The following is a 22,586-nucleotide window of genomic DNA, read 5'->3' on the forward strand; positions in this document are numbered from 1 at the left end:
TCTAGGATACTCAACATTCAGCTGGCTGCATGATACTGTGACCCAGATCTGTCTCTGCAAATGTGAATTTTGGTTGCAACGTTACTCTGGAACCACATTTTCTGTCAGGAAGGAGCAAGTAAGTTTCTGCTTTATCACCTCCTAAAGCTACTATGACTGTTAAAATGGCAAAGTACCTAAAACAGGGGCCAGTAACTGGTAACTTTAAACACCAATAGCCATCTTCTGCAGTCGGGAGCTAAAATTATACATCTCCAGCCATGTTGCCATTGCTTCTTACATGAAAATTGATTGCAAAGCGTCTAGTTCTCCTTGGAAAGTAGCTACATAGGAAGGCTGGCTGTTCAAAACATTATTTATACAATATTCTGTCACATGAGCTGCCTCATGCAGTTTAAGGCAGTAGTGCTCTAGAACAGATTTTCCATATTTATTCACAGAAATCAGAGAATATACCTTTCTCCATATGAATTCCTTCATCCCTAAACATAATAATTTAAAAACTTACAGTAAAATACAAACATTGCTTGTATCACACTACAACCCTAAGCCCCTCGTCTTTTCCTTGCCTTTTCTGGCATTTCTCTCTGACAGCTTTCTCAGCCCCACCCGCCTGTTGTGGGGAGAGAAAGGGAAGGCGATTGTAAGCCACTCTGAGTGAAGGGTGGGGTATAAATCCAATCTCTTATTCTTTTCTGCATGTGTTTTGCTCCCTCTAGCAGTCACTTTGATATTACATTGTTGTATCTCCAATTTATTTCCCTGCAATATGGGCACAAAGGTGTCAAAAACACGAGTGTAGAACAGCCCTCTGACTGGTGTTAGTGAAGGACAGGATTCCTTAAGTCCTCTCTTGTTGGGTTGGGTCCGCAGAGTCAGTATCCAAGGTGTCCAGAAAATAACAGACACTACGGATGACTGGTTCATCTGCCCACTGCAGTAAATTACTACTTGGTAAATGGCTGTCCATAGTCACCTTATGTCCGATTCAAAGCACTTGTTCTTCCTGTTCTTCCAACAATCAAGAAAAATGATCATGCCAAGGGTCACATCTCATCTACGCCTCCCTTTGCCTGTCTAATGGGGCTCAGCAGTGGGCTAACTGAGAAGTGCACAGGGGATTCTTTTACAATAGATTTGGATAATGGAGCACTTGCTTCTGATGTGTGAAATGTCATTTTAAATTGCAACCTTATCAAAATCAGGCGGCTCATCTTGCAGCTTTTACCCACTGTTCATCTACAGCACAGGTGACATGTTCCTATTCATCCCAATCTATTAGTTGGCATATGCAGTATTCTCAGCTAGCCAATGAGTCAACATTGGAAACAGACAATGCACAGTGCCCATAATATCTAAATGGGATGGGTTGTCAAACGAGTGTCATTAGAGACCCCTCAACATTTCTCTGGACAGGAATTTTCCTCATTTTAAGACTTCCACTCCCGCATTACCCATTGCAAGATTCTTGACCTTTTACAATCTTCTCCAGGTTTCTGAAATCTACCTGTAGCTTTTCAGCGCACTACCAATATTACTGCACCATGCTGGATACAGATTTGAAGGACCCTGGACAGGATTCTCTCCCCCAAGCAGTGTTCCCTCTAAGCTGAGTTAGTGTGAGCTGGCTCACAGTTTTTTAGCCTCCAGCTCACATATTTTTGTCTTAGCTCAGGAAGGATGGCCCCAGGGGCAAACAAACTCATGCAGTGGCTCACAACTTTAATGCCAGTAGCTCATGAAATAGAGTTTTCGCTCACAAGATTCCACAGCTTAGAGGGAGTATAGCCTCCATTTATTCTCTGTCCATTACTATGTGCATATGCATTTTGCAGGCTAGATCCAGACTTTATTTGATTTATATCCCGCCCTCCCTGCCGAAGCAGGCTCAGGGCAGCTCACAACATAAAATCACAACAATTAAAATTCCACAACAATTACAAAAAATTTAAATTCCATAATTAAAACAATCCAAAAACAGTCTGGTGCTAGTATCCTTCAAGATAGTTCCAATGGCTTCAGTATTTCTTAAGTTTTCCCTACAGTAGCAATGGCTCAGCATCAGTTAAATGCCAACCAGAAAAGTGTGGTCTTATAGGCCTTGCGGAATTGGGCGAGGTCCCACAAGGCCCTCACTTTCTCTGGCAGTTGGTTTCACCAGTAGGGGGCTGCTATCGAGAAGGTTCTCTCTCTGGTGGACTTTAATTTGGCCTCCCTCAGCCCGGGGATTGCTAATAGATTTTGGAATCCAGATCTAAGTACCCTCTGGGGAATGTGTGGGGAGAGACGGTCTCTAAGGTAGGCAGGTCCTTGGCCATATAGGGCTTTAAAGGTAATAATCAGCACCTTGTAGTGAATCCGGTATACTATTGGCAGCCAGTGCAGTTCCCACAGCCCCGGCTGTATGTGCTCCCACTTGGGAAGCCCCAGTAGCAGCCTGGCTGCCATGTTCTGTGCTAGCTGAAGTTTATGGATTCGAGACAGGGGCAGCCTCAAGTAGAGGGCATTACAGTAATCCAATCTCGAGGTGACCGTTGCATGGATCACAGTTGCCAGGTCGCTATGGTCCAGGAAGGGGACCAACTGCCTCACCCACCTGAGATGGAAAAATGCGGATTTAGCAGTGACTGCTATCTGGGCATCCATTGTCAAGGCAGGCTCCAGTAGCATCCCCAAGCTTCTGACCTTGTGCGCCATTGTCAGTGGCACACCATCAAAAGCTGGTAAGGGGATTTCCTTGCCCAGGCTGCCACGACTCAGGCAAAGGACCTTTGTCTCGTTGGATTCAGCTTCAATCAACTCATCCTAAGCCATCCTGCCACGACTTGCAGACCCAGGTCCAGATTTTCTGGAACACAGCCAGACCGGCTCTCCATCAGCAGATAGAGCTGGGTGTCATCTGTGTACTGATGGCAACCCAGCCCATACCTCCAGGCTATCTGGGCAAGGGGTTGCATGTAGATGTTGAACAACATTGGGGAGAGCACCGCCCTGAAGCACACCACAATTAAGCACGTGCCTCTGGGACGACTCCCCCCCAATTGCCACCCTTTGTCCCCAACCATCTAGGAAAGAAGAAAGCCATTGCAAGGCCGAACCCTGAATCCCTGCGTCAGTGAGGCGGTGGGTCAGCAACCGATGGTCGACCGTATCGAACGCAGCTGATAGGTCTAACATCATCAGTACTGCCAAGCCGCCTCGATCCATGTTCCACTCACACAAGTAGGGCTGCCAACTTCCAGGTGGGGTTTAGCAATCTCCCAGAATTCTAATTGATCCCCAAGTGACATAGATCAGTTCCCTCAGAGACCACAGCACCTTAAAGGTGGAATCCATGGCACTATGTCCCACTGAGGTCCCTCTTCTTCCCAAACCCTGTTCCCCCCAGGCTCTACCTTCAAAATGTCCAGGAATTTCTCTTTCTGAAGCTGGCAACCCTACACACAAGCCACTTCTATCAATGGAACAGAATGCTTCTGCTTCCCTCCCCCCACTGCAGCCCACTGATATCCCCAAAATACTGCTCAGCAGAGAAAGGGGACTCCTCAGAATAGCTTAAAAGACAAATTGTGGAGCAGCAGCAGGAAGGGGGAATTGGTGGAGATTACCACACTCTTTCTATTCATAGAGAATTTAGCCTAGACTCAACCTTCAATCCACAGGGGGAAGGAGAGAATGATTATTTCATGCTCCATTAAGCCTTATCATGGCTAGCTAATCTAAAAAAGATGAAATAAATGGCTCAACTGGCTCCAGATGCCTCTGTTTCCTCCTGGGACCAAAGAGGGACAAATAATGTTGGGCAATAAACTTGGTTGCACCATCTTGACACTGGCCACCTTATCGTGGAAAGCCATCCTTCCATCTTACAGCCCTATGGAATACATATTTTAGACACTTCTGGTCCTTCTCGCCTTCCAATGAAACTTTAAAAGCCCCCTGCATAGCCACACAGCATTCTGAGTCAAGTGAGAACATGAAATTCTCATTGCATAAACATCTTGATTCTAACTGCTATCCCTTGTGGTCAAAGTTCAGGCATGCAGGACGGTGTCTGCCATAGCAAGCACCCAGCATAAAATGCTGAGACAAATACTATGGGTCCAGAGGCTGAGTGTGGAAGAGTACCTGCTCTCCATGTTCAAGTCCCCAGTTCAGCCTCCCAGCATGGATGAGGTGACATGAAAAATCTCTACCTAAGAATCTGGGGAGTCACAACTGGTCAGACCAGGCAATACTGACCTTGACAGAGCAATGATCAGATGCCATATAAATATCTCTACACCTGGGCAAGGGGAAGAATCCCTCCAGTGTCTGTTATCCAGCTGCACTGTGTGACTGGGGAGTATTTAAAGACAGACTGTGAGTGGCTGCATGGGACCTGTCTAATGTGTATGTAGCTCAATGAAAAGATTAGGATTTCAGAAGAGCCATCTGCTGGCATCCCACATTAGCTGGGAGGATAAACAGAAGAATGGATAAGTCGCCCGCAGCCACTTTGCTTGTCTTGAGCTGACAGCGGCATGTGACAAAATTTTGCACAATTTCTTTGTCTTTTTTTGGCAGGATTATTTTATTCAACCTTCATCTCAGTCTTAGAGCTCTAAAACCTGCTTGTGGAAAATATGCACTTTAAAAGTAACAGCCATTCCTTTAAAAACACTTACTGCAAAAGGCATTTAGGGGAGAAACTTGCCTTGCTGAGTCCTCAGTATAATATTAAGGTATGCTTACATCCACAAAATTTCAGAATTTTGCACTGAGCAAGAAATCGCTGCACTTGCAATCTGTACTTTACAAAGCATTACTGAACTTCTATCAGGGCTGTTGCTTTCCTACCAATTGATGCAAGCAAGTAGTTAGGAAAGGGATTTTTGTTCTCCATGATAGTGTGGACAATAATTTAAGCTGCCCAAGAAGCAGTAATATATAAGACCTCAGGGGACTAAAAACCCACTTGTAGTCACAAATCTTTGATCCTGCAGAGAGAAAAGGACATAATTTAAAAGAGCAAAGTTACTGTAATTGGGAAGCAAAAAGAGGCTGCAGGGCATGATGATCACAAATGGCAAAATCAAGGTTGATTTAGAGTTACAATAGATTACAGAAGGCAGGGCTGGATTGAAAGGAGCAATTAGAAAAAAAGAGCATGGAAAAAGACACTCTGGTCTAAAGAGGGGGTGGGGTGGGACTCTTATTACCAGGACCATTTACTTCCTGGGCATGGCTTCTTTTGAGAGGCAGTGTATTATACTGCATTAACAAAGCATGTAGCCAAATAAAATAGACTTTGTAGCTGCTTTGTTTACAGCACTGTTTTCAGAAATAATTGTTCTATAGTACCCTATTTTGTCATCATTCACGAGGCGGCTTCAAGTAAAAGCTCCTTTTGTCTACATTGTATTTGCCCACTGTTTCCGCACAGGTGGGAAGCATAACAAACTAGTACAGGGAAAGAACTCCACAAGAAAATATCATATACATGGACAAAGTAACAAGACTAATATCAAGTTTTGAGAGAAGATAAGGGGGAAATTGACAATCCACTAGATTGTAAATAAAGAAAAGTATTTTCTATAGCAAAGTCCTTATTTACTTACTTAATTCATTTACACCCCACTATTCTCCCCATTTAGAACCCAAAGTGACTTACAACAGTCTCCTCTCTCCATCATACTCTCATAACAACTCTGAGGTAAAAACACTCAGGATAAGAATACATGTCCAAATGAAGCCACGGGTGGGGGGGGGCAGGCACTGATGAAGTCAATTTCAGAGGTGCTCAGATCTAAGTAACCAATACCCACTTTGGGGAGGAGCCATGGCTCAGCAGCACTGCTTTGCATACAGAAGGCCTCATGTTCATTCCTTGGAATCTCCATTTCAAAAATGGGATCAGGTAGTAGGTGATGTGCCAAACCTCTACCTAAGTCCTTGGAGAACTGCAGCCTTTCAGAACAAACAAGACTGACCTTGACAGACCAATGGTATAACCCAGTAGAATGTAACTTCCTGTATTCACCTGTGCTTTGGGGTGAACAACCCCCTTTTAAAGAAAGTATTAATTAGTAACAAACAAGGAATTCTAGCAGATACTACTGTCATTCATTCAGGACATTCTGTTCCTAGACTGGAACCTGATGAGCTTTCCAAAGGACTGCAGTCCTGAGATATACTTAACTCATTTGTGTCCTTGCTAAAAAATAAAGGTATTTCATGTTTGGAGATGGTTTTAAAAACATGCTTGTCCAGTAATGATACTAGGAGAGAAAAAACTACATGATTTCCATAGGAAGTACTGTTTCTCTCAAATGACATACAACACCCTTTAATTATTATTGGTGTGGGGAGGCAAAAGTGGGAGGGCTTCTAGTGTTCTGACCCCACTGATGGACCTCCTCATGGCACCTTTTTTTGGCCACTGTGTGACAGAGTGTTGGACTGGATGGGCCACTGGCCTGATCCAACATGGCTTCTCATATGTTCTCTTATGTTCTTATCCTGCCTTCTGTCTGTTGTCAATTGTTGTCAATTCCCCTACAGAGACCTCCAGTTCCCCGCAAGCCATTCTTGAGGGCCACACATTTCCCAGGATTTATTCTCAGCCTAATAAAATTCATGGGGTTCTTTGTAGAAAAAAAAATGGAGGGAAGACCAACTATGTAAGGCATCCTGGCCTCAGTGGAAGAAGGGTGGGATAAACATGTTCTAGAGACAAATAAAATGAGCTCCCTAGCTGAGGATATGCATATTAAATCACAAACATTAAATCATGCATTGTTTATATGTTGCAGGTATTTTAATCTGTGATTCCAAGGCAACCTCGATTGAACTAAAATCAGTTCAAACACCACAGGGCAATTTTTTCCTCCAAGTGGTTTCTTGTCTGTCAGCATTACCACAAACAAGGTGCAACGTTTCCCCACAATGCATTGAACCAAGTGAAAAAGTGGGACAGAAATGTTTTAATAAATAAATAACTAAATGCATTACATCTGACTAAGACCACAGTCTTACAAAGTGGGAATGTTTTCCCACATGAGTAGGTGGATTTCTATATTAGTAACCCATGACTAGTGAAGTTGAGTAAGAAGATTAACCATACACTACAGAGTTTCTTTGAAGACACAGCTCATCTCCCCTGCTTTTTCTCCAGGACTTTCAGAAGGTGTTTGCAGGCGTTTAAAAATTCCTGGTGGTGGTTGTTTTTCTAACTGAAAAACTATACCCTGATATCTCTGAAGTTTATGTTTGCTTGTGTTGGTAATATATATATAAAAATAATTTTTTGTACTCTATAAAACCCTTGGTCAATTTTTTTCTCCCTTTTTAATTTTGCAGAGTAGATAATACACATGCGCACACACACATGGTACTGTTTAAAATAGAAAACACACCCCATACACAACTGATCTGGAAACAGTGACAGTACTACAGCAGTGCATGTGGGAGGCCAGATAGAACTCACACCTTCACCCCATAGCAACAGACAAACTCTATAACTAAGAATGGAGCCACAGCAGCTAAACTGTATTTCAAAGCAAGCCACAGTCATCTGTAGTTCAGCACTTTAGCCCATATTTAAGAAGCAAGCAAACATGGGAAGTTTTTCCTCTGTATTCTCCCACTACCAAAGACTAATGAGACTAATGAGTCATTGGAAAGGAGCCACAGAACACAGTAGAAAAACAAAACATATTTCCCCATTCCTACTCAAAACAGTATAATCCTAGGAATGTGCACTCTAAAGTAAAAGTTGATTGGGGCTTCCTCTCTAATAAGTATGCTTAGGATTGCAGTCAAAGAGTCCCTAAATTCTCACTAAAAATGCCACATTACTGAGCATCCTGCACTGCCATTTTGAACCAAAGTCCTTAGGAAGCCATAACTCTACTTAGGAAAGCACGTCAGTTCATTTGATCCCCCCTCCTTATAACTACAAGGTCTAGACAACTGCACATTAATGTCAGATTTGTAGGATTTGTAACTGGCTTGCGAGATTTCAGGTTTTCCCTCCCAGCAGATTCTTCTTCAGGGTCTTGCATACCAAACAGTATCACAACCTATTGTTAATTCCTTACCAAACATTCAGTTATTTCCTTTTATACAGCAACGCTTACAAGACGATAAAGACAAACCTACCGAGGACAGTTCATTTAAATATTTATACATCTTTCCTGCAAAATTCATATGAATGAAATGCCAGTGCTTGATATTAACTTTTAAAAGATCATTGCCAAGTAATATAACTTCAGTATCACTTCAGGCGGGCTTTAAATTAGCAAACACTGCTGCCGACTGGATCACAATAATCCTCCATGATAATTATGCTTTGGGATTAGCCATTTACAATTAGCATTTTTAATTAACTTCAAGGGGAGCTTCAAGGAAGAATTCAAAGCGCGACATTTTCAGGGCAGCAAAGCCAAACTGCAAAGATGAATCATCATATATTCCCCTATTTTATTGTAGTAAGGAAACAAAAGAAACCAGCAAATCCTTTTCAGACTCAAATACATATTTAAGAGACTTTGCCCAAAGAAAGCACATAACACAGTTCAAGTCAGAGCTTCCATTCCTATAAATTGGGCTTGTATGAGAGAACTTCTGCTGATTGTGCCCCAGATAAAGTGCTATTTTAAGAGCATAAGAAGAGCTCTGCTGGATCAGTCCAATGATCTCTCTAGTCTAGCATTCTGCCTGACACAATGACCAACCTGTTCCTCTGGAGGTTCAACAACAAGGCACAGAGGCTAACGGTAGCCACTGAAAGACCTACTCATGAGTTCATATAATCCCTTCTTAAAGTCTGTCTATGCTTGCAGTCGTGTCTACATCCTCTGTCATCAAATTCCATATTTTTATTCATTTGTTGAGCAAATTCCTTTTTGTCCATCCAGAAACTAGTGCTCAACAAATTTACCCTGAGTTCTGTTACTACAGGAGAAGGAAACGCTCTCTAGTTTCTCTATTGCATGCATAATTTTATAAATGTCTTCCAGGTGGGGCATGGAGATATCCTGGAATTACAACTGATCTCCAGATGACAGAGATCAGTTCCCCTGAAGCTGAGGTTCCCACTCCCTCCCAGGGCTCCACCAGGAATTTTCTAAGCTAGAGTTGGTTAGCCTACTCTACCATGCCCCCCCCCCTTCAGTGATCTCTTTTCTAAACTGAAAAGTCCCAGACTTTCCTCATGGGAAACTGGCTCCAACCCCATGCTTGGTTATCCCGTTTTAAATTCCTTTCCTAAACAACCCCAGCACAGACTTTGCCTTTCTCAGTGCTGCAGCAAATTAGGTTGACTTTTTCATTCTATGACCCCAAGTCTCCTTCCCCCTCAGTCTCAGCAAGTCCAGACCCCTTCAGCATGTGCTTAAAATTGGGGGGTTTTTTGTTCCAGTGTGCATCACTTTATAACATGCATTACCTTAAATGCAGAGAGTAGCACCCCTTAACTAGTACCATTAGTATGTCTGGTAGAAAATGTAATGTAGAAGCATGTCAATCCCTGCACAAGTTTATTACACAGACAGACCAAAGGAGGACAGGGATTTGCAGATGAATGGAGAGCTGCCATCACACTTGGGGCATTTCTGGATTTATTTGCAACCCTGGTGATTTTTTTTTGCACCATTTTATATGTCTGCTTGAAATCAACGAATGTCTGAAACAGGGCAAAGAATGTGCTTAATCCCTGGGCCCTAGAGCGCTTCTGGTGATGTTAACTCTCGCCTGCTTCCTTGTTGTAATCTTCCCACTGTGGACTGGACTCTCCCAACTTCCCAGAAACTATTTAGGGATAACAAAAAAGCACATTCTCCTGTCGGAAATGATCTAACAGCCACAGGAAGTCTCCCACTGGCTTATGCCTAGAGCTGGCAATTCTGGGTTGAGAAATTCTTGGAGATTTGAAGATGGAGCCTGCGGAGGATGAGGTGTAATGCCATAGAGTCCCCCAAGCAGTGATTTTCTCCAGGGGAACTGACATCTGTAATTCTGGGAGATCTCCAGGGCCCACCTGGAAGCTGGCAACCCCAGTTACCCTTGGGCTCAAGGCAAGGGGACCATAATACTGCAATGTATGTGCAACTGCTCATGGAAGTTATTCAGATCACCACTTTGCCCATGGTAAGCACTCACATAGCCTTCGATGAATTGGAATTAGAGCATTCAGGTGACTACTTTAAAAGTAACCTGGATCACTTCAGCACACACAAATTGATGGGTATGAATGTCTAAACAAAGTTTTAACATTGCTTCTAGAAAACCATACTAGATTAAAGCTTCAGCACATCTCACAGATGGGAGGCCCAAAGCCAGAAAGACCCTTCTCTGTGTTTGTGCCTCTCAAACTTACTGCTAAAAGTTTTGTCTTGGCTGATCATAAAGATAGTCTTGGGTTACAAAGAGCCAGCAATTCTCTACAAACCTAAGAGAGGAGAACCCGACCTATACAAAAGTCACCTACCTCCAATACCAGCCAGAGCTGATCCCCATCCTTTGGATCTTTTTTGTAATAAAGCCCATAGAACTTCACTACATTTGGATGGTCGGAGAGCGCTTTCAAGATGTTGTATTCAGCCTCAATCTCCTCATCAATGTCCTAGGGTCACACAACAAAAGGAAGCAAACAGAAAGTTAAAAAATAGCATCTATGAAAATGATCCCCACTTACTCTCTGACAACAATATAATAATATGTAAAGATACGGGGCAGGGTGCAGAAATGAGAAAAGTTACAGTTCTGAAAAATGTGCCTAGGTATTATCAGTCATAACATTTTGCACTGTGCAGCTAAAATGCCTGGGAAAAGTCATTCAGTGCTGATACTTATGGTCTCCTTCCAAAAGGAAAGCAACTGGGGGAGGGTGTGTGTGAGAAACAATTGGAAAAGGGATGCTGGAGGAAGGGTGTGTATTTTAGAAAATAGCTAAAGAAAATCCAGCTTAGTCAAGTTAATGCTTAGTGCATATTTAGCAACATCACTGCAAAAGCACAGTGGGTTTTTCCTAGTGGGTCTCTACAATGCCTGCCTTTAAGATAACTAAAGCAATTTAAAAAAATGTTCATCTAAAGCTGGACTCCTGAGTCTGTACTGCATGTTATTCTGATCAGAAATGTCTCATTGACATTGCTTAGTCTGTTTTGATGCCATTCGGATGCAAAATTCAATAGGCATTAACAACATATAATCAAAAGCCCAGCAGTGAATATTTCAGTGTTTTACCAATAACATAAACAAATGGTAATTATTTTTAAATGCACACATATACGCAGAGATTACGGTCCTTTGTTTTTCAGCGTCTCGCCAGCCTAGCATTCCTGAAGGAAAATGGAGCTTTGAATCAAGTGCCTGTGTTGCTTATTGCAATGGCTCCCTCTGCAGCCATTTAACTATTCCTTCTGATACAGGAGAAGGAAGTGTTGAGCCTAGCTTCTTCAGCCAAACCAGCTTCCACAGATTGTGGGCATCACACGCAGCATCACTGAAGCAGAACTACTGCTCTGGTGGCGTCTGATATCACCCTTTTCAATTGGCCATACCAGGTGTTTTTTTTTAATGTAAAGTTTTTACAGCAATACCTGAGAGACTGGAAGAAGAACTAACTGGCTGTGTACAGAGACCAGAGAATGGGAAAAGTAGTTTGTGATAGCAATAGGAGACTATACAGGACAATGAACAGAACTACGAGGGGTTTTTATGATGCCCAATTCTGTACTAATTATGAGCTTGCACACTTGTATGACCATCCCACAAACATGGGGAATACATTTGCATCTGAACATAACAAAGCATAAATATTCAAAGCATTACAGAAGCACTCATGCAGAATCTCTGGTTCTTGCCACCAGCACATTTTTACTGTTTCAGTTCATTTTGGTTCCCTGCCCATCCACGTGTAGCTGGGAAGGTAAATTATAGGACAGTATGAATAGTCTGCCCAGCCAGGTTTCAGCTGACCATGTGAGAGTATCAGAGGAGAAGCAGGAGCAGAGGCAGCACTCTTGTTTGTGCAACCAAACCACTGCATCACAGTCTGTTGTATTCCTTGTAACCAGTTTCTAGCCTGTCCTTGGTGTTGCTGAATGCTGATTTGCTGTACTCTTCTTCCTGCCACTTCCCTTCTGTAGCCTTCAGACTTGGTCCAGAGGCCCTGGGTGCCCATGTTCCATAAGAAAGGAATATTTAATGTGCAACTGTGCATATTAAATTATGAATGCAAAACAAGTCTCTTTCATAGAAAATGGCATTTTATTATCCCAGTTTGAGCTGCTGGTTCAGAATCTTTGTTTTCCTCTGTTACCAATAAGAAGCTTCCTTGATGTTTTTCCATTGATAAGACAGCTGAAAATAATGAAATCATTTAGAGCATAAAGACAGAAAACAGAACAATCTCATCTCTCTCTATAGAGAAACTCCATGCGGTGTTTCAGTGCATTTAAATTAATGTCATGAAGATTATAATCTCACAATTATGAATCACCAACACATTCAAGAAGATCCATTAATGGATGGGGAATGAGACAAATTCTTGGGAAGCAGATAGACATTGCAATATTGCAAAGCACTGGCAATTTGAAAAATGAATAATCTGTCCAGAAGGAGCCCTCCATGGTGGGCGACTGGATACTGCCAGTGTGTGGAAATTCTCCTGTCTTCTCCATTTCTACACCTGTTCTGATCTCCAGAAAGATCAGTCCTGGAGCTGTAGGTTCCACTAGGAGTAGCAGCCATGGAAGTGAGCTGGAGGTGGGGGGCAAGACACAGGGACATATTTGACTCCCTTCCTCGGTGGAGCTCTGCTTACAGAAGGAGGGTGATTTTATTCCCTGTTCCTTTCTCACTCCAGCCCACTCAACCTGTGCACACGTCTTTGTGCAGTTCCTACAAGCCTAGGGATGACTGGAAGGGGAAGGAAATGGGAAAACTTTGTGTTCCATATTCAGAGTGGGAGGATACTGCCAAATGTTTTGAACTTTCATATGTTGCAAGTTCTCTCATAAACATGCCACATTTTGTCAATTGTTGACCTTTAAGAGATACAAAGCCAACAGACCATAGAAACTCAGAGAAAGAACACACCAAAAGTACATGCAATCTAACCGTATGAACAGTGCAAGCAAGCTCTATCCATATTTTCCTCCCATTTCCCCATCATGCAGAGTACAGCAAACATCAAGCAGTTTGGTAAAGATGCACAGGGGACTAGCAGGCAGGGAATAAACTCTTAACAAAAAATACACCTTTAGTAAGTATGAACATAAATTAATACATTCAGATATTGAATCAACTTTGTGCACTTTTGGTAGCAGCCCAGCCATAGTCTAACAGCATTTGACATGGCTACATCTCACACTTTAAGCAAGCTTTAGCACCCACACTAGGATAGCATGCATGTGCCTCAAAGCTCTTGTAAGCATCAAGAGAGTGTAACTGGATAAAGGAAAGAAAACTGCTGGCAATAAACCCAAAAGAATGGAAGGCCAGTTTACAGTACATCAAGAGACAGTACAAAGAAATGTATGGCACATAAGCAACAAGAAGCCAACCCCAGTAAAAAGGTCTTGCCATTTTTCTTGAAAGGGTCAGACTTTCTGGGGAAGAGGGAAGTCCCATTGTTGTGGGACAACCAACAAGAAATCATTCTTTCATGTACTGGAACCCAATGTATCAATGGAAATCCAAGAATTCTTGGTCTGAGAAACTGTAATAAGACACAAAGGAGCAGACAGTGTCTTAAGAACCCTGTATGACATCATTAACACCAGTTCTAACCCATACTTTTAATGCGCTGATACAAACATGAGCACAAAGCAGTAATGCACTCCCATTAACCCATAGGAGTCAGCAGGAACACAGTTCCAGCTGGCTTGCTGTCAGGGGTTGTGGCCTAATATGCAAATGAGTTCTTGCTGGGTTTTTCCTACAAAAATAGCCCTGGGAATCAGAAACAAGACTCCTTATTCTGTGCTAGAGAAGCTTTGATTCTTTAATAGCATATGCTAGTAGTGCAATCCTAAACAAGGTACATCATACTAAAATAGCGGAAGACAATGAGCTTAGAAGGCATATCTCTGCTTAGGGCTACATTGTAAAGTGTTTGAACTATCGTATTCAACCTTGTATAGAATGCATTACTGTGAAAATCCATGTGCATATATATATATATATACACACACACACATACATACACACACACACACACACATATATGAACTGCATGTTTATAAATGTCCAACCTGTTGAAATTAATATGGGGAAATCCCAATGTATTGCCCTGTTTCCTGATACTTTACATGACGATTACTGACTCTACATGATCTTGACTCATTAGAACAACTAGAATATCCACATGTTCAAAGTTAGCGCTTATGTTAACCAACACAGTTCTAGAGATGTTAGTATATAGAAATATCCATTTACTCCAACTTAAAATGAAAACGATGTTCATGCTATCATCAAAACCCAAACCTTATACAGCAGTAGATTTAGCACAAAATAATTTATATTGCCCATTTTGTTTGGGGTGCCTATTTTGATAACAGTGCAAGAAAACTGCGTAACAGCCATGGCTATTAACTTAAAGTCGCTTACGTGAACTGGATCCAAGATTTTGACTGCTGCTTTGCTCCCATTTTTCTTGTTGAATACCTTAAAAACTTTGCCATATGTTCCTTTGCCGATAGTCTCAGTTATTTCCCAGGTATCTGAAGGATCGGGAAAGCTATCAAATGATATTGTTTTGCCAGTTAAGGGCATCATCCCAAATATTAATCCCTAGAAACAAAACCAAAATTTATGCATTGAATCTATCATTGTTAAAAGTCAAAACTCAGCAGGCAAGTACACACACTTGTGGTGTTTGTATAATTTTGCCACACACATACACATACAAACAGAGGACAGAATATGGGTAATTACAGTCAGACTTATTTGCTCACCACCACCCAATGATTGCCAACTCAGAGCCAGAAAATTCCTGGAGATTTGGGGGTGAAGCCTGAGGAGGGTGAGATTTGAGGAAGGGAGGGACCTCAGTTGGGTATAATGCCATAAAGTCCAGCTTCCAAAACAGCCATTAAAGTCCCTCCACTCCCCAAGCCTCACTCTCCTCAGACTCCACCCTGAAGATCTCCAGGAATTTCTCAATCTAGATCTGACAACCCTATACTCTACTTGTATTCCTCTTCAGCCACAATCTCAGACTGCGGGCAGCTCAGAGGTGCAACCCTGACTATTTGTACTTATCAATCTCAATAAAGTACTGAAAATTTTATTCTTATGCTTGGAAGAATTTAATCCAGCTCATAAACAAAAACATTCTTGGAGGCAGCTTACAAACAGAGTTTTATTTACAAATAAAAATAGAGTATTATTTATATTACATTATAACAATGTAATAATTCTGCACTAGACCTTTAATCCTGGTTCAGCCCTGTCCCCAAAGTGGATCATGAATCATATAATCTACACTTGAATCATAGAAACCAACTCTATGAGTTTATGATTCTAATGTAGAAAATCAGTTTAGTGAGGAATAAAGGAAAGAAAACCGGTGGGGAATTAGTGAAATAATGCAACATAAGTATTAAAAATTATTTACACACAATAAATTCTAGGCTAAAAGCAGTATAGAATGCAGATCCAGAACCCCATGATCCTTGGAGTTCCCTGGTCTGAGTCTCTTCAGGTTTTAGAGGTGATAACCAGCTCTTTGAATTAGTCATGGAAGCAGCCTGGTAACCAGGACAGTTGACTAAGAATTCGCAAGATGAGTTCTCTGAGGACAGTGCCTATCAACAGGCTGGCCACCACATTTTGCACCAAGTGAACATGCTGAACAATCACAGATAGCCCAACAAAGAGTGCCTTTTTAGTAGTCTGTTTTGGATGTGATCAAAGCATGAGTAACTGAGACCCAATCTTGCCTTTCAAGGAATGGTCACAATTGGTACAACTGAAGTTGGTGAAAGATACTAAAGATACAGTATACAAAAAAAAAAAATCTGTGAATCTGCACACCTTGATCTAACTTGACACCAGAACTAAAAACCTGTTTCTTTAGGAACAGCAGATAACCATCCAGACTAGGCTAAGTTTTTGATCCCTGACTGGCCAGTGTCAGTTCCATCTTATCTGGATGGGCTTTGGGTTTTTTGACCATCTAGTCATTAATGTGGTCACTGGCTTCCAGTCAGTGGTTCAGAACATCCATTGCCTCACCTGATTCCCATAAATAGGAGAAACGGTTGCCATCTGCATACTGAGGATGCTTCACTCCAAATTCTTTAACGTTTTTACCCAGTGGTAATAAAATGGAATTCTCATAGCATATATATGTAATGGACATAGTAATCCTTTAGCCCTACCTTCTGAAACTACCAGATAAGAAAGTAACCCTCAGAGTTTAACACCCTCAGTCCCCATTTTTGCTAATCATACCAGAAGGATACAGAGACTGACAGTATCAAAAGCTAAAGAAAGATCCAGGAATATCAACAGAGGCACACTCTCTCAATATCTTTTCCTAGTCCAAGGTGCTGGTGGGGCTGGCATGTAAAGCACAGAAAATCTGAATTTCCCCACCCACATGGCAGCCATCCATGCTTTACTCTTATCTTTCCTTTGGAGCAAAGCAGGTTTGAGAAAGATCAAAGAAAAGCTGTGGAAATCCCTGGAGGTGCAGAAATACAGCATGATGCTGTTGGGAAAGGGGGGTGGGATTCCAAAAGCACTGAGCACAGGGCAGATACTCCATGCAGAAATCTCGAGAAAGCTTCACTTCCAAGATCCTATTTGTAACTGGATCAAAATGGGCAAAATAAACTGCCTCATCATAACCAGTCTCATCATACAAGAAAGGCTGGGGATGCCACCCCCCACTTATTCAAAAAGGGATACTGGCTACAGTAAGCAATCATTGCTAAGATCCAAAGAATTTTTTTTCCAGAAAGCATTTCACAAGCATCTTCTACTAGACAATTGGCTCTACACCTTTCCTTCAAAGATGCATTATGTCTCTTGGCCCCACTCAATTAGACCCCTGTGGCTCGCAACTTCTCCAGAATCATTGAACTTCATGCAAGCAACTCTGATTAAATTCCAACAACATTCCAAGACTGAACTGTCAAACTCACAGACTCTAAGCCGGTAGGCTACAAAATGTTTGGGGTCTAAATCACTAGAGGTATAATTTTAACACCCTCTTATTTCTGGGAACAATTCCGCTGCATGGTTTTGTGCAGATGCAATAGGGGCAATGAGTTCACTTGGCTGGTATCATCACTACAAGGTGAATGTGAAGATGAGCTCTTATTGGGTACTTTTAGCACAAGTTCTTTCTCTACATGCAGTGGTCTCTCTGCTAATTTCACTGCTTGCAGCTAATGCTCCCTCTAAACTGTGGAGTCTTGTGAGCAAGAATTTTGCTTTGTGAGCTACTGGCATTAAAGCTGTAAGCTATTGCATACCTTAGTTGGCTCTGGGGCCATTTTTCTTGAGCTAATACAAAAATGTGTGAGCCAGAGGCTAAAACCTGTGAGCTAGCTCACGCTAACTCAGCTAAGAGGGAACACTGCTTGAAACTGTTCACTAAACTAAGGTGCTTGAGTTCTATGGAACCAATCACATCAGGCAGCCAGGAAATCTCCAGACATCAACCTGGGCTTTGATAAAAGTTCTTGCCATATCAGTTCCCTGAGGGTCTATATGACTATCTGGATCTACCAGCCTACAATCTATAACAAGTTGAAGGCGTCTGGAGTGTTGTAGAGATTAGAAGTCATTAATTTAAATCGCAGCTGTTAACTGTCAATCCATGACAAGCAGGTTACAAAGCGTTGCCCCACTGATCCATTGGTGCAGAAGACCAGATCAAGGATCTCAATCATCTTCTCTGTGATTAGGGACATGATGCACTGAATATCTATCAAGCTGGCCTTGGATGGTAGAATCCCTCAAAACCAACAGCTTTGGGAATTTCAGCAGCAAATACAAGCCCAACTCCATTAAACTAGTCTGGGCAGGAAAACTATTAGGCACGAAGTAGTATATTAACAGCATCCCCAACGTGCCTCTAATTGCCAATGTGAAATACATAAAATCAGAATTCCAACCAAGAAAGCACCTGAAATGGTGAAGGGAGCTTAACAGATTATGACAACTCCCTGTCCCTTGTAGAAGATGCTGCATCTATGACTATGATGGACAAACTAAGAAGAGACTCACACCTCCCAATGCAACCAAACTGCTCTTGGTAATACAATGCAGGTCACCTTCTCATTCAGGATTTAATCCTGATGGTCCTCATTTTCCCACAAACTGACCTGGCATTCAACAACACCACCATGCTATTCATGATGATTTCTAAAAATTAAGAAGAAATTAATCAGACCCAGGGAAACAGACTGGTCATTCATGATGTTTATGACCAGTGAATGGAGATTCCAAAATGCAAGCAATGCTTCAACAAAATATCACTGAAGGGCAATGTAGTCTCAGGTCTGTTTCACACATTGAATCTTTAAGCATACATCTAAGATTTTAAAAGCTTATAGAGTGAGAATAGATCTCATCTAAAGCTTGGAAACTAAGCAGGGTCAACCCTATCTAAACCCCATCCCAGTATAAAGACAGAGCGCTAAACAATACTTGACAACGTTAGTGTATGCAGCGTCAAATACGAACTAACAATATTGACGCCATCTTGGATCTTAGGAGTGAAACTGCAAACATATTGTATGTGTACAATGAATTTTAACAATTTTACTGTATTTTATTTTAATATTATGTAATTTAACTGTTGTTAGTCACCCTGAACCCAATAGGGGAGGGCAGGATATAAATATAATACAATATAATAAAAATAAATAAAATAAAATAAATTTGGATGGGTGACCACCAAGGAAGTTGAGTGTCACTATGCAGAGACAGAAAATGGCAAACCACCTGTGTTTGTCTCTTGCCCAGAAAACCTTACAGGTCAACATTAAGTCTGACAGCACCTTCTACCACCATCAGAGTGAGAATTAGTCAAAACATGTGTGGAAATACACATTATGTAGGCAGAAGAGATGATGGGTGATAAAAGCCCAGATAGAAAATGTCAACAAAAACTTATTTTCTACTAGAAAGTTGTATTTTTATTTATTTATTTGATTTATATCTTGCCCTCCCCGCTGAGGCAGACTCAGGACAGCTCACAAATTTGAGGTCACACAGTTACATTGTGTGACCAAATAAAATAAAACAATAAAAACATAAAACATAAAAACAATTTCTAAAAACATCTACTTATACTGGTATCAAGGTTTCAGACAGCAGGTCTAAATGGCTACTCTCTGGGCTGAACTCAGCTACCATAAACACTATATTCTTCTATGGAACCTCTCTAGTATTCCGGGGGATCATGCATATCCCACAGAGATGTGACCGGCATATGAGTAGTCATCTAGTCCCTTATTAAGTTATTCTCTTTCCATTCATAGAGGTAGTCAGTCTCTTATTGCCTAATCCACAAGCTTCTAAGAAAATGGATTTAGTGATGCAAACATATTGTTTCAATTAAAATAGATAAGCGTAAACATACAATATTTCAAATAAACAATGTAAACAATAAAACAGATATGCTGGATCAGGTGTTGGAGTGCAGCCAGCCAGGTCACAAATTAACATTCCTCTAGCCTTGAACAAATCTAGTTGATAAACTTCACCCAGATTAGGACAAAGCTCCAACTAACTCTAGCAACAATATGTAGTTAAAATAGTACTTGTTTCTAATTGATTTTATTAAAAAGATGATGGTGGAAAGTGCTTCAAGTTAAAGCTGCATATGGTGACCCTGTATGATTTTCAAGGCAAGACACAAACAGAGGTGGGTTGACATTACCTGCCTCTGCATAGCAACCCTGCACTTCCTTGGTGTTCTCCTATCCAAGTACTCACCAGAGCCAACCCTGCTTCGCTTCTGAGCTCTGACAAAATAGAGCCAACCTGGGCAACCCAAATCAAGCCTTTTAAGATACTCTAGTATAAAATCATTATGCCACGATCTTCAGTGTGTCCCATTTTGATTCTGCCTCTCCTTCAAGAAGATGAGGTTCTCCCTTCACCATTTGATCCTCACAACACCACTGTGAGGTTGGTTAGGCCAAGAGCAATGGCCCTGAAGTCCCATAGTTAAAGTGAGTAGGGATTTGGACCTGCATCTCTCCAACAACTGACTGGCACTTTAACTATCATACCCATGCTGCTTTAGCTGTGAATCCCAAGTCCTCCATTCAAAAAATCACTGCTGCCATCAACTCACTGGGTAGTCTTGGCTAATCACCTTCAGTCACGGCTTCAGCCCTTACCCATCTGCAATATGGGGGAAATTCTGATCTACACTGCAGAGTAGAGATTACTGAATATACAATAAATGCTTGAACATGCCCCAAATAATAAACTTCTATAAATTAGGAAAATAAATCATGAAAAATGGAGCTTCTGGTGCAGATGGACCTTGCACAAACATTAGCATCCAGATCTTTTCAAAAAGTCAATTCTTTTCCTTCTAGTAGCACTCAATTATGGAAAAAATAAGAGAACAAAAAAAGGTAATTTTTCAGCCAGTGGATGCTTAATCAATATTTATGACCAGAAAGCTAGGTCCCAAAGTTTACAGACCTTTTAATTTTCATATTACAATCCAATGAAATTTACAATGTCAGAAAAATCAATTCAATATTAAATTCTCTTAACTTTATTTGTCAGAACTGACGACAACCAAAAACTGGGTCACCAGTAACCCAAGAATGACGTGCTTTACTTGCAACTGATATCCAAGTCAGAAATTATGGCAGGGTATTAGATAACATAGTGTGAGAAAGGAAGGCCCTGAAACTGAACAACTGGACATGATATATAAAATGGGGTGGATTCTACCCTGAACTGACCATTTCACTGAAGAAAGTTTGAAGCTTTCCTCCAGTTTGAGAAGCCTATCTCTAACTGAACAGCTGCTTAAGGAGGGAAGTTGGATCCATACCAATGGCTGGCCCCAGAGAAGCCACTCAAGCGACAGCACATCAGCCTAAGAAACATCATTCTAAAGTATGATTCAGTCAGCAAGAGTTCTTTAACTATACTGATACGGGTACATGAAACTTAAAATGATTTCAGTAAGCTACAAGGTTGGACTCCAGTTTCGATAAGGGGTTCTTCAGCATTCACATGATGTTAAAACATGAATTATGTAGGCAGCATGAGGAGTGGGGCCATATAGCCAATATACATATGGGCAGAAGTTGAAACACACTCTAACCCCTCAATGCACCTACCTGAAAGCAGGTTTTATTGCAGCTACTTCCTAGATGGTTACCAGATCCATGGCAGAGGCCATGAACATGCATATGAATCTGTTTTATACCAAATCAGATTACCAGTCCACCAAGGTCAGTATTGTCTACTCATAATGGCAGCAGCCTTCCAGAGACTCAGGCGGAGGTCTTTCACATCACCTACCACCTGATCCTTTTAGCTGGAGAGTGTCATGAGCCCTGACGAGGAGGAGCTGGAAGGGTTAACAGACCTGGAAGAGTTGCCAGCCAGTTCCTCAGCTGAACAAACAGCAGCTGGCCCATCAATCACTTTCCAGGCACCAGTGTCAGCTGTTGACAATCTATCTCCTCCAAGCTCTCCTCCTCTCATCTCAAGAGTTCGAAGCAGGCTCCGGAAAGAACTTGCAGAGTGAACACATGAGACACGCTGATGCTTCAGTTCTCTCAGCCCTGAGCTCTAGCAGAGTCACTGCCACCCAGGGAGCAGGCTGACTGAGACTCCCATATAGCTCCCACCCAGGACCTGGTAACCTTGTGGAAGCAACCAGTCTGTTCTCTGGCTTGCATCCATGCTCCTTCCTGATCCTGACCTGCTTGATTTCCTTGGCACCCTGACCTTTTGGACATTGACTTCTGATTCCGGTCTGCATTGGTGACTTGGCTCCTGCTCACTTCCTGGACTTTGACGTTGGACTGGCTTTGGACTCCTGCCTGCCTGCACCCTGAGAACGTGACAGAGAGGATGTGGACTGAAATCTTCTGCATGCCAAGCAGATGCTCTGCCCTTGAATGCCTGGATCTTCCTGGAATGTAGGTGGAGGCCTAATTCCCCATATCCCAACAGACAAGCCAGAGGTATTCTAAAAACACATGTATCTTTTCCAAACAGATTTCATATGGCCTGACATTACATAGATATTTGCAACTACATTAGATGAAAATGGTCTTTGTCCATCACGTTTTCAATGTCTGTGTGCATAGTCTTATAAGCAATTCCCTCCACTTGTAAGTGGCTGTTGCTTCCTGATACTATACATATGGCAGAATAGATATACCTTAACCAGTGAAAACTAATTTATGCAACACTCAAGGGAGCAATACCTTCATAGGAAATTTTTGTGTGTGATGTAGTCATCACTTCATTGACTGACAGTTTTATCTAACTGAAAACAACATATGTTTTAATACAATTTTTGAAAAGGGTAAAGGTAGTCTCCCTGTGCAAGCATCCATGGGTTGACATCACATTTTCTTGGCAGACTT

General features: G+C 41.7%; 1 protein-coding gene across 1 annotated transcript in view; it reads right to left on the minus strand.

The window, feature by feature from the left end:
- The window catches only part of MYO3A (myosin IIIA), a 140,115-nt gene that overhangs the window by 116,332 nt on the left and 1,197 nt on the right, over window positions 1–22,586 (minus strand). Inside the window, exons 2-3 of the mRNA XM_060248333.1 lie at window positions 14,599–14,781; window positions 10,472–10,606 (exon numbers count right to left, since the gene is read on the minus strand). Of these exons, the coding sequence (XP_060104316.1) occupies window positions 10,472–10,606; window positions 14,599–14,766 (303 nt within the window). The 5' untranslated portion in view covers window positions 14,767–14,781. The remainder of the gene's footprint in view (window positions 1–10,471; window positions 10,607–14,598; window positions 14,782–22,586) is intronic.

Source organism: Heteronotia binoei, chromosome 10 (assembly GCF_032191835.1).
Source record: "Heteronotia binoei isolate CCM8104 ecotype False Entrance Well chromosome 10, APGP_CSIRO_Hbin_v1, whole genome shotgun sequence".
Lineage (NCBI taxonomy): Eukaryota > Metazoa > Chordata > Lepidosauria > Squamata > Gekkonidae > Heteronotia > Heteronotia binoei.